This window comes from Carassius gibelio, chromosome B16, assembly GCF_023724105.1.
Source record: "Carassius gibelio isolate Cgi1373 ecotype wild population from Czech Republic chromosome B16, carGib1.2-hapl.c, whole genome shotgun sequence".
In the NCBI taxonomy this organism is placed as follows: domain Eukaryota; kingdom Metazoa; phylum Chordata; class Actinopteri; order Cypriniformes; family Cyprinidae; genus Carassius; species Carassius gibelio.
In genome coordinates this window covers 26,166,928-26,182,891 of record NC_068411.1, presented here as the reverse complement: position 1 = coordinate 26,182,891, position 15,964 = coordinate 26,166,928, and the positions used below count along the sequence as shown (strand labels likewise).

General features: G+C 37.2%; 1 protein-coding gene and 1 long non-coding RNA gene across 9 annotated transcripts in view; both read left to right on the top strand.

The window, feature by feature from the left end:
- The first annotated feature begins 607 nt into the window (after positions 1-607).
- LOC127975510 (uncharacterized) lies at positions 608-5,889 on the top strand. Its single transcript, XR_008157537.1, has 4 exons — positions 608-2,718; positions 2,849-2,925; positions 3,126-3,344; positions 5,236-5,889. It is a non-coding gene; the product is annotated as an uncharacterized LOC127975510 (long non-coding RNA).
- Positions 5,890-10,933: 5,044 nt separating this feature from the next.
- Positions 10,934-15,964, top strand: part of LOC127975476 (chondroitin sulfate proteoglycan 5-like) — a 32,013-nt gene continuing 26,982 nt past the window's right edge. For 4 of the 8 annotated variants that reach the window (XM_052579605.1, XM_052579601.1, XM_052579599.1 and 1 more), the window contains exon 1: positions 10,934-11,444. In XM_052579605.1, the coding sequence (XP_052435565.1) occupies positions 11,348-11,444 (97 nt within the window). In that variant the 5' untranslated portion in view covers positions 10,934-11,347. The remainder of the gene's footprint in view (positions 11,445-15,964) is intronic. The other 4 variants (XM_052579607.1, XM_052579606.1, XM_052579604.1 and 1 more) reach the window with 1 other exon arrangement.

Here is a 15,964-nt window from a genome sequence, read left to right as displayed (position 1 = left end):
TTGTGTGACGTGGAGGAGACGAATTGTTGAATTAAGTCATTTTTGTTTCAACCCCTGATGGCACGTTGATTATTTTAATGATTTCTGGACCATTTATGGTAGTATCCCTCCTTCTATGGAGGGTCAGAGAGCTTTCAGAATTCATCAAAAATTAATTGGTGTTCCGAAAATGAAAGGAGGTCTTATGGGTTTGAAACGACCCGATGAGGGTGAGTAATTAATGACAGAATCTTCATTTTTGGGTGAACTATAATAAATAAAATATTACCTTTTAATAAATAAATATCTCCTATTTTCCAGGTTACATTATTTGACCAGCTTCTCTATATAAGCCCTTCTGTTATCTAGATATTATAACCCATAATGGTTATCCACTGATAACCATTATGGGTTGTAATATCTAGATGGCAGATATTTCATAATTAACACTTATTTCCTTTGAGCTCCAGAAGCCCTGTCTTCACCAACGAGACGATGAGATCACTCCGCGGTTGCTCAAGCGAACTTGTCACATCATTTCTCAATCATCATCTCCCTCATTTCAACCCATTTTTTTTATCTTCAGTTTTTTTGCAGGTTTCCTCCTTCAACTAATACTAATACCTCCTTGCTTGTGTGTTCTTCCATCAGTCTTCATCCTTCAGCTCCATAACTATGGTGGCCGATCCAGAGATGTGTGAATAAAAAAGAGGGTGCTCTGCTCGGGGCCACAGGCTGTGCGGCTGCATGGGAGGAATGAGGACAGCTTTTCCTGGCTAGTCACATATTCATTATATGGAAGGTTATAGGGTTAAATCCCTGTTGTATACCTTGAATGCACTTGATAAATGCCAAGTGCATCTCCAGATTTTAATCAAACCTGCCTGGTTTACATTTACCGCTAGTACAGAAGGCTAAATGTGTTGGTTTGTTCTTGAACGTCTTCTGTATTTGAAATTGATTGCTTTGCGTTACTCCCTGCAGAACTGCTAAAGCCCAGACTATAAAGACTTTGAATTAAAACAACAAACACTGACAGCCTGTGTGTGATGTGCAGATGGCTCGAGCTCTCGGGCTGCCAGAAACAGTTGGCGCCTGTGCGTTCTTGATCGAATATAAAGGATACTTCCCTTGTATTCCAAGCACCGTCGTTTCAGTTCGATACGTGCTTGACGGAGGCATTTAAGCATTTCATGTTTGTGCAGCCGCGCTATCTCTGAGAATGTTTCCATGGTAACAAGTCTCATGGTTCTGCATGAAGAGTAGTCGGAGAGGAGGGGTGTTTTGTGCTTTAAAGATTGAATGTTGAATGCTCCGGTGAATTCAACAGAGGAGACTCCATTAATGTCTGAGATGGTAGCCGCCTTCTCCAGTCGCACAGAGCCACGACTTTGTTTGTAAAGCAAAATTAATTATTCACCCTAATCAGCATTTGTCATTTTGGGTTCCATGTGCGCGACCTAAAATATGCAGCCTGAGGGTCATCGAGTTCATTCGAGTCTGTATTCAAGCTCCATTCTGACAGACTTGAGTAGGTTTATTCGCTGAATCAGAATCAAGCAGAGATCTTTAGACTTTCAGTTTGAAAGGAGCAAAACTGGGATCATGCCACCAGTCTGTCAACAAGCTCTCAATTAGGCCATCTCCGTGTTTGCGCCATGGGCTTTTGGCATCCCACTCGTGTAAAAGCAATGTCTTGTCTTGGTTTTCGCTTACCATTGTCATATCAATGTTTAAGTAAAGTAAATGGCATAAGGTGTACATAAAATTAGAGCATCACATGACAGAAATCTGCAATTTGTTTTTGTTATTGCACTGTTTTTAGCTATTTAGGGAGAAAATTTGTGGACACATTTCAGTGCATTAAAACAGAACTGAGAGTAGTATGCTTTTGTAGATAAAGTATTATCAAATAAGTCTAATATTGAATAAAATAACAGATTTGTAGAATGTTATGATTTATGAACATTCTAATTCTTTGAAAGTCATTGGAACTTTATTGTGCACATGACCAAGTAGTGAGATTTGTTTACTTATTTTCAAGGGGGCATTTGTATTGTCTTATGGTTCGATCTTTGTAGATTTGAACCAGTGACCTTACAGTTAGCAGCCATTGTAACCTATACCTCCAACCACCATTGTATTGTGGAGAACTCAGGGAACCAATAATTTCTTTACATGAAGATTTACTAATTAATTGTTTAAGTTTTGCTGCCTCTTATTTGTCTTACTAAACATCAGATCAGCTTCTTAGCCTCTCTGCCTCCACCACTAAAAAAAATGTTGGAATTTGAGGTAAAATTAATGTAACTTAAATTTGTAATGTTGGGTTAATGGCAAGACAAAACACAGTGTTTCTCTTGTAGTTTAGCTAAAAAATCCATTGGTTTAAAACATCAGACCTTGATAAGCTTCTGGCAGTCTGTTTTTGTTTATGACTCAGTGTAATTTAGTTTCCTAACTCACTGCTCTGAGTCATGCTCTGCGAACACGTTAAGCTCCTCCCAGAAAAACCCCTCAATTCTTTCATTTATGATGAGAACAGGAATATGACACCCTCCGAGCTAAAGAAGATTCTTTAATGTTTTCCTGGAGAGGTTCCTTCACCCTGAAGTTGTGTGCTGGACCCGTGAGAAGCACAGGTGTGTCCTCCAGCCTGCCTGAAGAAAGGAAATTTGATCCAATGCCACGCTTCCCAGTGAGAGATTGAGCCCATGCCCAGAGTGTTTGTGTGTAAAGGTAAGTGTGATGTCTTTCATTTTAATACGGTCTGTTAATTCAACATGTTTCATATGGCCTCATTATCTTCAATTACCCTGTTGCTTTCAGTTGCATGTTGGTGTAAATCTGTGTTTGGTTATTTCTCAAGACTCTTGCATGTTGGAATGTCAGGAAAACAAAATGATGGACTGACTTTAATTACTCCACACATCTGGAGCACTAAAGGTCAGACTTATTCTTTAATAAAATGCACTGTATTCCCATCCAGATACATGTTATTTTTTGTCACCCGCGTACATTTACTAGGAACCCAGAGCCAGGAACCAGCTGTTGGCATGTCTATAGGCCACTAAACCAGTGCTCTTTCAATATTTATTACAATTACTCTGTGTTCCTTTTACATGGGCTTCTTGTGGATGTGACAGGTTATTGACTGGTGAGCTCAGTGCAGGTGTTGGAGGAACTCATTAAAAATGGAAGCTGTGAAAGTAGGCCAGCGGTTTACTGATGTAGATGGGTAAAGAGAAAGGAAAGCCATTCCAAGTTGTCCACAGCCTATCCCATTTTCCCTCGGTCCGCTTCCTGCATGAAGAGGATGGTGTCTGCATTTCCCCAATTACAACTAATCTAGCAAAAGCTCCCATGTAAGTCCTTGCCTCATACTTGCACTGTTTAGAGTAAGATCTATAGAGAAATACACTTGACTGTGTGCTTTGAGAATAATTATGCCACTGCATTATTTATTACTGCTCTACATTATCCAAATATTGAAGCCAGTTTCTAAAGCTGAGGAATTAAGCTAGTTCTAGGTCTGCCAAAGGTCAAATTTTAGTGCATGAATTCCACCCAGATAAAGCATTTCCTTCTCCTTAAATTAATTTTCTGGGTGCAATGAGCATGTATGAAACCACTAAAAATTAAATATGCTCTTTATATGTTTTAACATAAGATTAATGTGCTAGAGCATTATATGGCTATATATATATATATCTTGATTTTAATCTGTTCTTTTAATTTTTACGGTATGATTCTAAAATCCCAAGAATCTATTAGTCTAGCCTGTTTTCAGCTAATAAACAGGACATTGTAGCGCACCTCCCATCCATTAAATCGCAGTAAACTTTGTGATTTCAACTGCAGAAAGACATCAATATAACAGCTTCTATGTGTCACATAACGTCATATTTGCCTCAGAAAACATAGGCCTATTGGGTGACCATAAACTTGTTACTCAGCTAGGAAAATAAACTCTAGAGAGCAATGTTTTGCTAAATATATGTGCCATAAAACTAATTCATTATAATTTAACCGTTCTTCAGTATTTCACTTTAGTATCCACTGAGTGTAATTGAAGTGTTTCTATATAAATCAGTTCATTCTAATCTTCAATATTAATGTAGTGCCACAACATTAATTGAGAGATTTGTTTCCTTTAGAAAATTTGCTATACCTGATATATATCCAAAATTTAATCCAATAAAGAATCTTAATCAGATTCTGCATGATTAAGACACGGCAGGAAGGCAGTAGCTTACAACAAAAGTACACTTAATGCCTTGTCCCTGATGGAGGGGTCTCATGGATTTGTCCCAGTAAAAATAAATATGAATAAGAAAGAATTTAAGGCTTTTGCGCTTTCCATCTGACTAATGCCATTATATAATCTATCTAAATAGCTCATTATTACAACAATGTGAACACTAGGAAGCCAGTTTGATTTACATTTGTTTCCTAATGGAGTATGGAAGTGCAGTTAGCAAGGTTTTGTTACTGATTTATTTCTTTTCTAATTGAAACGAAAGCTAGACGCTAGTTTCAGAGCAGACCAAAACATGAATGAATACGTGAAGTGTAGTTATTTGACCATCCTCATTTTCGGACTATTTTATCCTGCATATCGCAAGGCTGAATGCCCTTTAGCCGAATAAAAGAGTGACAAACATGCCATTGTGCTTTGATTGGCTCATTACCTTCGATCCTTTTGTTTCCAATTATCTGAGCCCATCATTAGAAGCTTTAGTGTGTTACATAACAATGGACTTCATTGTACTCTCACTCATTTTGTGACTTGGTAACAGTTAATATAGGCATCTATTAAGCAGCGTGGGCCACTGCTGGCAACCGGACTGCACCATCCAGGAAGAAAAGATTTGTTTTGTGGTATTTGTATATGGAGAGACAACTGTGTAATTTTTGGTTTAATGTACATATTCCGTGCGGCAATTAACCACATTTTGCTCTTCCCGTATTCCTTAACATTTTGCCAGCTGGTAACCGAACGCAGCACTGCTTAATACTTGCACTGTTGAAAATGAGCTGCAATATTCCTTCAGTCCAATATTGAGATTCCACTTTCCAATTTCTGCCAAGTGTCTATCCAGTAAATGCTCTGTGTACCATGTGCCATGATTAGCTTGCAGTGTGTACCGTGTTCTATTCCTACTCAAGTGTCTTTATTTGTTCCAAAGTCTGCGGTAGAAGATTCATAACAGTCTCTTTCTCTCGCTGTCTCTCTTATATTTGATATCCATTCAGTTTGTCACCTCTCCTGCCAGCATCTTTGGTTTGATGCCACAGCTCAAGCACACTCGGCCTGCCTGTATCAGCCCATTCCCATTGCCGTCTAGTCTGACATCTGGATCTGACAGGTCTCTGATAGGTTGTTATGATTCATATGAACCATATGTTGTCATTGCTGGTCTGTCGTCTTTTTGTTCTCTTTTAACAATTCCCACAAAGAGTTGTTTTTTTTTTTAACTAAAGTGTTATACCTACACAAAATGTCCAATTTGTGTCATTTATACTTAATTTATGCACTTAGCTGATGTTTTTTGTAAATGCTTTGTTCAGATTGAGCCAAGCTTTGATTTGGTTTGCAGATATGAAAGTCTGCATGTCATTTTGCAGTTGATGAATTTGAATACATTTGTTCTGTGTAGACAATATCTGATAGATCTAAATTGGTTGCCGTAGTAATGTCTAAGTTTCAGCATGATGCCAAGAGGCTTTCTTCCACAACAGTCAAGAGTAGATGTCAGCATGGAACAAGAGGATAGAAATATGGAAAATGTTACCTATTTTCGTGTCTATGACATTGCACTGTGATGCTGAACTACTTGACATAAGTCTCAGTTGCATTATGCTATTTAAAAATTTTGTGCATATACTGCATTTAAAACCATTAACTTTTTAACTAATTAATACACAGAAAATTTATGAACAAAATTATAAACGCAACACTTTGATTTTTCCCCCATTTTTCATGAACTGAAGTCCAAGATCTAAGACTTTTTCTATACACAAAAGGCCGATTTCTGTCAAATATTGTTCACAAATCTGTCTAAATCTGTGTTAGTGAGCACTTCTCCTTTGCTGAGATAATCCATCCTCCTCACAGGTGTGGCATAACAAGATACTGATTAGACAGCATGATTATTGCACAGGTCTGCCTTAGGCTGGCCACTAAAATGTGCAGTTTTATCACACAGCACAATGCCAAATTAATGTTAATCATTAAAGTTAATCAATTAATGCATTTGGATGGCTGTATACACTAATTCAAAAGTGCATTTGCCTAAATCAGATTTATTTTATTTTTTTCTTTATTAAAATCCAAAATGCTTTAGCAATGCATGAAAAAGGAAAAAAATATATTTTGTTTATATTTAATATTTAAAATATTAATAATATAATAACTTTTATATTTAAAATATTTATATATAATTATATACATATACACAAAAGCTTGGTGTTAAATTTTTTTTTTTTAAGAAATAAATGTATACTTTAATTAGTGAGGACACAAATTAATGCCAACTGGTATTTATTGTAATAGTCATTTGCAAATTTAATTTAATAATTGAAGCCTTGATGAGCATAAGTTACTTTTTTTTGTTTTATTAAAAATGATAATTTTCTAACCTTTTGCTAACACTGCATGACCATTTGAACTGCAGGAACATCCTATGTTGCCGTTTTTCTTCTCAGGGTATCAATACATAAATGTAACAAAGCGATATCATTGATCTTCATGCTAATCCACGCTGCCGTGATTCATGCTCGACATAAATACATGGAACCAGCTATCATGTTCCTGTAATCTGTTAATATGGCATTAGTATGTCACCACTTGCACAATTCAACATGAGTGTGCAAGTGTAAAAAACACAACATGTATAGCCATGGAGGAGAGAGGGAGCATTGAGTGAGCACAGACGGGGGATGGGCCACCGCTAATTCTAGGGAGGGGGGCTGCACAAACAGTTTAGTTCTGCTCTGGTTGGCAGCACATAAGCCTGTATGATCCAAGCTCCAGCTTGTCCAGAGCCAGGAATAGCAGCAGTGTGCTAATGGCACTTGAATAAAGGCAAAGGAAAGCGCTGAAGTAGGTGTAGGAGAAAAAGTAGGAGGAGTTTGACTCTGGCCACAGGGGCAGAGGAACTGGATTATAATATATTTGCATATACACTGCATTTTAGTAGTGTCTGGGTTTATATACAAACACAAGACTCCTGGAAAAGATTAATGTTGCTTTGTAATGTGAAAATGTTGTATACAAAATAGAATTGGTTTGTATTCATTCTTCATGCATATGTCAGTTTTACTGAAGGTAGTAATTACTTGTTTTTTTTTTTGAGAGAGAGAGAGAGAGAGAAACAACTGCATTTGAATACAGGAGTGGATCCTCTAAATTACACTTGTGTGTGTGTGTGTGTATGAAACAGAACTCACTCTAAACTGAGATGACTGACACCATTGTAACAAATGCTACGTTTTACATTGCGTGTTTGGTATATGTTATTTATGACAAAAGTAATAATACAGTAAACATTGGTGGACTTGAACTTTAAAAATGGTGTGCATTAAAGTCTTTCCATGGTTGAAACAAGATAACTTCAGATGTTCATTCACCATAACCAGTAAAGAGGAGAAGATGAGCGGTTCACACGCCACTTGAACTAAAGCGCTACAGTGATTCTTCACGAAACATTAAAGAGCCACAGATTTCTTAAAAATGACAATTTTAAAAGCTTAGACTTTTTTTTTTTTATGCCAAAAGCAACTGCTCTGTTTTTCGGTGTGTTTTCAGTGTCCTCTTTACTTCACAATGTATTTTTCACTGTGTGAGAACATGATGTGAGGTGTGAGAGCAGCATGGTGTGTCGGACACAGCAACAGTAATGAATAGGGATGGGTCTTTACAAGGGATGGGTCAATTGTTACTCAAAACTATCCCAATCGCTCTCTGGCAGAAAATAGGTATCAGAATCTCTCCAAAGCATGTTCTGGGGCCCCCAAAACCTCCTTCCAGTTCCACCTCAGGGCCATGGGGTTTCGTTTTAACCTACCGAATAAAAATACAACCAGCAGTGTAAAAAGTAGCCCAATTAGGCTATAAATGGAGGACTTGGCAACACTGTTTGCAGAGTGCACTCCCGAAGGCCAAATTCACTTATTATAAGTGATGCTTCTTAAACGTATGTCTTTGGACTTGTTTTATGAGCTAGGCTCATATAGCGATCCAATTTATAGAGTTAACAATGTGGACAGGTGCAGGACAGAGTATTTTGGTAAAATGTTTGGATTTAAGTTTATTATAGGTTTATTCTTGTTTGCTTTTTTTATTTTCAAGTTCTTGTCTCAACATGAATGAGACGACATATACCTTTGTCTTGCATCACAGCTCTGATACACATTTATATATCAACTAGTTGTCCAATTCCTTCCTGTACACACTGCGTTGAATTTCTTTAAACTCTACGTGACTGAAATTTCCCCCTTCGTAATTAAACCTGCATTAGTCGAGTCCCAAGTGTCCAATGTTCCACACTTCAATTTTAGGTTATTTAAGTGCATCATCCAGGCATTTAAAGTGCACTTTTTCTTTTTTAATTTTCTGTGAATTTTTTTTGTATTTTGTATCCCTCAGTTCTTGGCACATTATTATATTTGGGTAAATGGTTTCTGTTATTTTTAATCATTAAATATGTCCCATGCCTTGTTCCTTTGGAATTAAACCAGTTGGAGCTACGTCTATCAAAACAACACTCTTATGCGAAAGAGATGAGAGGATTATGATAGATCCTTAACCTAAATATTTGTTTGTTGTCTGCCCATGTTGTTATTGTGTTATTTTTGTAGGTTTATACACATAGCACCACATTTCAAAGTATACCTTTGGAACCACAATAACAGCAGGGCTTCATAACCCAGGGTTAAATTAATAATCAGCCTTAACCTGAGGTTAAAATGCATTGTGGTTTAAGCAATGTAAATAAAAAAAAACTTTTTTTTTTTTTTCTGAGCACATCTGTTTGTTTGTGTAGTGGTTAGAGCAAGTCCAAAGACAAAGTGAACGACCTGATATATTTGTCTTGTTGTGTGTTTTCCATTTGGGGTGTTTTAGCTTTGAATGAAGAAAAGGAATTGAAGGCATATTGCCAGCGGTGCTCATCCAGGGGCCTTGTTCTTTACTGCTTTTACACCAATCAATAACGAATCATCAATTACAAATAGGCTGTTTGCAGCATTCAGGATGTAATCATAAATTAAATATTTAGATCTATACATTAAAATTGAACCCAGTACAGGTTTAACAAACATCTCACGTGTTCTGCTTCATCAGTGCACTGCCCTTAACCTTTCACACGGATGAATAATCACAATAATTCATTTGTTATAGGCAGGCCCACTGTCACTCTATTTTTAAACTTAACGTTATTATTAATAGTCATTTCTCAGGAGTCCAAAGAAACATTTCCAGCATTTATTCATTAAAGAATAAACTGTGTATGTTCAGCAGGAAAACAGATGCTGTTTTATGCTTTTTCTTTTTTTTCTAGAAAGAAACTAATACTTTAAAAAATGTATTAAACCGATCAAAAGTAAAAGGAAAGGCATTTATAAATTTAAAGGAGATTTCTATTTTAACTAAATGCTTTTCTTTTGAACTTTATAGTTATCAATAAAACCTGAAAAAAAGGAGGCGTAAGGACAGGGTTAATGAGTCTATGGTGGAATACTATCAAATCTTTGAGACTTTTTAATTGACTTATCAGTTTAGATTGTTAAGAATAATTAATTGCATAATGCACAGTACTTAGCTTCATCAAACTTGTGATAGCTTAATAGTTTTGGATGAAACTATCAGTGTAATGTGATGATATTATGGTTCATTGCAGACAGTCAGGCGATTTATCACTTCTTGATGATACAATTAATTTTGTTCTTTTTGCTGATAGCACTATCAACACACACACACACACACACCCCTCAAACCCAAGGCAGTGGTGAACTGCCTGTTGCTGGTCTCTTGTCTTTCTCAATGGTGCTGTGTGGAAGAATGCTGCCGACCCCCACGGCACCTCCAGCCCTCATGCATTCATCACCACAGCCGGAGGAGTGTATCTCATGCCTCCTGCCCCTCCTCTGCTTTATTGTCCCATTCTCTTCTCCTTAAACCATCAACCCGTAAACAATCTGGACCATATCACAGCCCTACAACACATGCATCTCAATGATCTCATCTGGCCGTTTATCTACTTTTTATTGGTTTAAATGTATTATTCAAATCTGCATGTTCTTGTGGCTATCTATCTATCTATCTATCTATCTATCTATCTATCTATCTATCTATCTATCTATCTATCTATCTATCTATCTATCTGTGTTGTCTTTCATATCCAAACATGTATAAAACGAAAAAAAATACTATTGTTATTATTATTATAATGTGACATTACAATATATTGCAAAATATATATATATATATTTTTCTTTCATATTCAACATGCTAATACACAAGCAGCAAAATCCACATAATTTGTAAAAAAAAAAATATATAAAAATATATAGAAGCTACATATTTTTATAACCCTAAAAAATATTATCTACTATTGTATATTTTGTATATTAATGTACGTTTTATTATTGTACATTTCCTAAATTCTTGATAATAACTATTATATGTAATTTACGAAATCATCAAAAATATGCCATGAAATCGGTATTTTTATAAACCTACATGCTAATATATGAATATAATAAATAAGCCTTGAATATGAAAGACAAGCAGCAAAATCGACATCGGTTCACACTATCCAAGATAAGACCCGTCGGATGAGCAAAGCAATGGCGCTTGTACAATGGAGGGCTGTTTTTGTGTCTGTCAGTAGTTGAACAATATTGAAAGGAGTAAGAACTTGGGGAGGGGTTGGGGAGCAGAGGGGGTGGGGAGACAGCGAGAGCCGAAATCATTTTCCCTCTCATACTGTGAGAACGCGTAGAATCGCATCTCTCCAAGTGGACGCGCGTCGGTTTGGTTTCACAACCCGATTGATTCGGTCGTGTCTGCCCAACGCCGTCCCTCCGTCCCCACGCTTCTCACCAAGATCACCGACTTGCATTTCGTCTGTGGCTATGGGACCATAAAGGAACAAATTCCATCGCACTGAAAAAAAAATAGAAGTAAACAAATACGACTAGTGAAGACACCTCACAAAAGAAATGGATATGGAGACGCGCAGAGGAGATACTCTATAACAGACTGAACAAACCACATCCAGGATTTACTTCTCGACTTGAACACTTTTTGTTTCCAAAGGTTATAGAATTTTTCTTCTGCTAGATTTCTTAGTTACACGCAAGGATGAACCGAAACGAGATGAGCTCGTGTTTGAGATGCTGGAGCGTGCCGATGCTCTCGGTCCTTCTGCTCTTCTTCTTGACACCGCTGTTTGCACATGGTAAGATGTTTTTTCAAATGCATATTAAATCAGCTGATAGTTAAGTCTCAGTTGCCTTCAAACACGAGGTGGCATGACAGAACAGCATCCCAAAATGAGAATGTCGGTCAGTAGTGCAGCCGCTGCTGGGTTTTGCTGTGCGTAAATCATGACTGCGCGCCGCCGGCGGCTTCTGCTGCTGCTGATGTGCCTGGACCAGCGCCGTGGAAATGTAGGTTAAATGTCGAACTGGGAGATTTGGGGCTTCGTCCAAAGTGCACATCATTAATTAACCCACATTAAAAGGAAGGGACGCCACAGAAAAATCTGCAAGCAATTTGCAATCATTTTTGATATGTATGACCTTAAATAAAGCGCAAATTCCTCATTCCCCCTGGCTGAGATAAATAATTCATGCTTGGACAGTCTCACGCAGCAGATCACAATGTTTACGCGTGTAGTTTGATTTTACGCACGGAACAAGAATGTCTTTATTCTTGTAACGGTCATTCACTTGGGTTATTAGAACGATTGTGTTTTTCTCCTCCTCCTGTGAATGCTACAGAAGGATGGAGGACCAACCCATTGGGAGCGACGGTTTCCTTGACCAGTGGTGTGTTTAAAATTCCGATAGATCACTGAGCGGTTGAGATGATCTCATTGACGCGCGCTGTTTTTAGGTTAAAAAAAGCATGAAATCATACAAATCTGTTGTATAATTCTTCACTGTTGGTTAGAAGGTCCATTGTCCATCTGGCTGGATGCTCAGTTTCGCCCAGCAACAGGGAAGGGAAAATATGGTGTCTTGGAATCTGCTAATAGGAATATGAAATTTGATGACAATTAGGGTTTGTTATTAAACATTTTATTTGATTAATCCCAAAGCTGCATTACATCAGCTGGACACCTTTGTTAAAGCTGCTGTGATGGCGGCCAATGTGGTCTTGGTCTCAGTCAGGTAAAAATGATGTCACCGGTGGCCATGCCTTTTGTTGGCTTCATGAATGTACCTGCTTTTCCTCCTCCAATGTAAATGAGAAAGGATTTTTACAATTTATAAAGCAATTTTTGTAAAATGGTAATTGACAAGATCAAATTGTCCAGTTTTCCAATCCATTAGGTCATTACCGGCGCGGTGTAATCTGCAGGAAAATTTGATTTGTCCCAGTAACTGATTTGATAATGTATCTGCTTTTGATGCTCTGATCTGTATTTGCTGAATCGCCTTTTTATTGCCACAAATTTTCTGTGCAGAAAGATTCAGCAGCTGTTAGGGGGGAAAAAAAGGTGTTGCCCGCCACATCTTGCCGATCAAACCATACGGTTGGGCTTTCAGTATATATTATATTATTTTATAATGCATAATGACTGCTCTGATGTCAGCAAATGGAAAGCTGTTTTGTTTATAATCTAATTTTGTGATTATTTTTGATAATCATTAACCCATGCATAATTAATGTCTATATATGTGCCACCTGTTACTGTGCATCAATCTGTGCATTGAACACTGGATTCTGATCTCAATTCCCTTGAGATTTAGAGGAGGATACAGGGTGCTTTATCCTCTAAACACTAAACCCTCATTTGATTGATGTAATGATGTTTGCATCAATCCTCACAAATGAAATCCACTATTGTGAATCTAGGCTATTATTCCCAAATCTGCAAAATGTGCAGTTTTAGTTGAAATGTCAATGCAGTCCTGAGTACCAGCAAATAAACCTCGCTGCTCTTTGTTCCAGGGGTATGATGTCATTACACAGCTGCTTAAATTGCAGGATGCATTTTAGTGTTATATCTTTTGACATTGTCATGGAATATGGTTGTTGTGTGGATGCATTTGTGGGTTATGAGTTGAATGGATTTGTAGGCAAAGGGCTGTGTATTTTCAGCTGGATCTGTTGCAATGTAGTCGAAAAACAACAGCTTGCAGGTTTTAAATGGTTTTAGGTAAGCTTAATCAGATTTGCATTCATTCACAATCATTTGCTGCCAAAGAAAGTCACTGCAGTGTGTTTTCAGAGTAAGAACAAGGGGTGGGAAAATGCCATTATTGGTGGTCACAATTTGTTTTTGAAATATTTTGAATGCAGCAGTTTAGTGGGTTTACATCTGCTGTTTTTTTTTTTTTAATTAATGGATTTAAAGCAACCAGAAGAAAGGGAGTGAATTATAAAGATGGGCTGTGTTAATGTGGGCTGCTGCCATTTTGTGTTTCATCAGAAACTGATCACCCCACCCCTAATGTATCTGCCGTGTGAATTCATACATGTAATCAAAAGACATCATTAGCTTAGTTAATTAGCCTATCAAAGTGGAAAAATGAAAGTGGATATATAAAAAAAAAAGGTTGTTTGTATGCTAGAAAATCAAGCAGCTGCCTCTTATTGTTATTTATTTATTTAGAAAAAAATTGTTGAAGTCATAGCACAAGTTAAAAATTTCTAGGTGTTTTTTCTGGATCTGGGCATATGAATTTAATGAAGGTTTTTCACACAGCTTATTCGAGCTCCATCGTTGCATTCACTCTGCACAGTGAAGGGCAAGCTGGTTCCCATGGCAACACATCCCTCCTCCATCCAACCACCTGTTGAGTACAAAAATGAAAAGATTTATGCAACGGGAGGTGGAGAGACGTCCAGTGGCAGCTGTCTGATTATGCCTCAAGGTCAAAAGATCTGACTGTTAATACCTGCATAATTAGTCAAGGGAAAATATTCCATGGAGGGATGGAATCCTGTGTTTTTGCACAGAAAAACGAAGGTGTTTCATAAAAGCTTATTGAGTAGATGGGTTTTTGTGTTGACAAAACTGAGTTGGAAGTTAGATCTCTGTTTACCACTTCATTTATATTTTGCATGTTTTTCTTTGTATCGCAAAGTTCTGGAGCAATGCAGTGATAAAGGCTCATCATTTGGTGATTAATCTTTGGTGGCACACACACACACACACACATTTAAAAGTTTAGGCTGAGTAACATCTTCTTTTTTTTAAGGAAATTAATAATTTTATTCAACAAGGATGCATTAAATTACTCAAATTACGGTAATAACATTTAGAATGTTACAAAAGAATTCTGCTTAAATTTAAATTAAATTTTTTAATTTTTAATAATTTTTTTTTTTATTTAATTTAAATTGACTTAAAATAAATGCTGTCCATTTGAACTTTCTTTTTATCAAAGAATTCTGAAAAAGAAAATTCATTTTAACATAAATATTAAACACTGTTAAAAAACTGTTTTCAAAACTGATGATAAGAAGAAATGTTTCTTCAGCACAATGTCAGAATATTATAAGGGTTTCTGATGGATCATGTGACACTGAAGACTGAAGTAATATGCCACAAGAATAAATTACATTGTAAATTCTATTTCGGCTGTATTTTTGATCAAATAAATGCAGTTCTGGTGAGCATAAGAAGCTTCTTTCAAGAACAATAAAGAAATCTTACCACCTCCAAACCTTTGCACAGTAGTGTAGATTTATGCTATTATAATTGTTTTTAATAAACTTTTTAAATTTGATTAACTTTTCAATTTATTACAAAAAAAAGTTAATTTGTTAGTAAATTATTTAATACAAATTGGATTTGAATTGGAAATAAGTTGACTTTACAGAAATCGCAGAGTGAGAGTTATTCTAGTTGTGCCGACTCCTGAAAAACGTTCATTCCACGTCACCCCATCAAGCTCTTGCTGGATCCGCTCCTCTGCTATCAACGAGAGGAACATCTGTACTTCCTCAACAGACAACAAAACGGGCATTTTTGGTTGTTAAAAAAAAAGGTGTACTCATTCAAAACAGCTGCGTTTGATCCTTCGTTGGCTGTGCTGATTTAAAGGCTGATTTTAAGGTGATACTAAAAAAGTACCAGGTACTGTACCCAGTGGAAAACCCCCAAAATGAACTGTACTGAACCGTTCCATGCAGTGGAAAAGCGCCACTGCTGTCCTCCCTTCACTGTCTGCAGAGCCGCACAAACAAAGAGCCTGGCGTCTCCCCAAAGTCATGCAACTAAGTTCCCCTGCCCATCATTCCTCCCAGCCTGGCCGGCAAACACCAAATTACCTCCTCCCCTGTAAGCTGCACTGGGGTGCCTGAGAGAAAAGGGGAAACACAAGGACCTTTTTGTGTCCGCTTTGCCTGGGGCCCCTGGTTTCTTGCTTCTGTACCGCGTCCCGTCTGGGAGGCGCATTAAATACTGTGGCTGGAGATCTTTGATAATGCCTTGGCTTTAAAGATCTGCCCCAGATCTGGCTATTTAACCCACAAAATCTGCAAAACCAGCATTCCAGCTGGTGTCAAATGTTCTTATTTTTACAAAACAAATAGTTTTGACTGTCTGACCAGCTCGGCGTATTCTGTTAGAGGAAAACAGCGTATGTGAAAATCCTGCTCCTAATTCGGTGACCGTCAGGTATCAATGACATACGTTTCCAAATGATTGACCTGTTCTCACTTATCATATTCAGACCTTCCACAGCACAGTTTGGTTTTTATCCCGAATTTAATCACTTGATGCTCTATACATGAGTCACA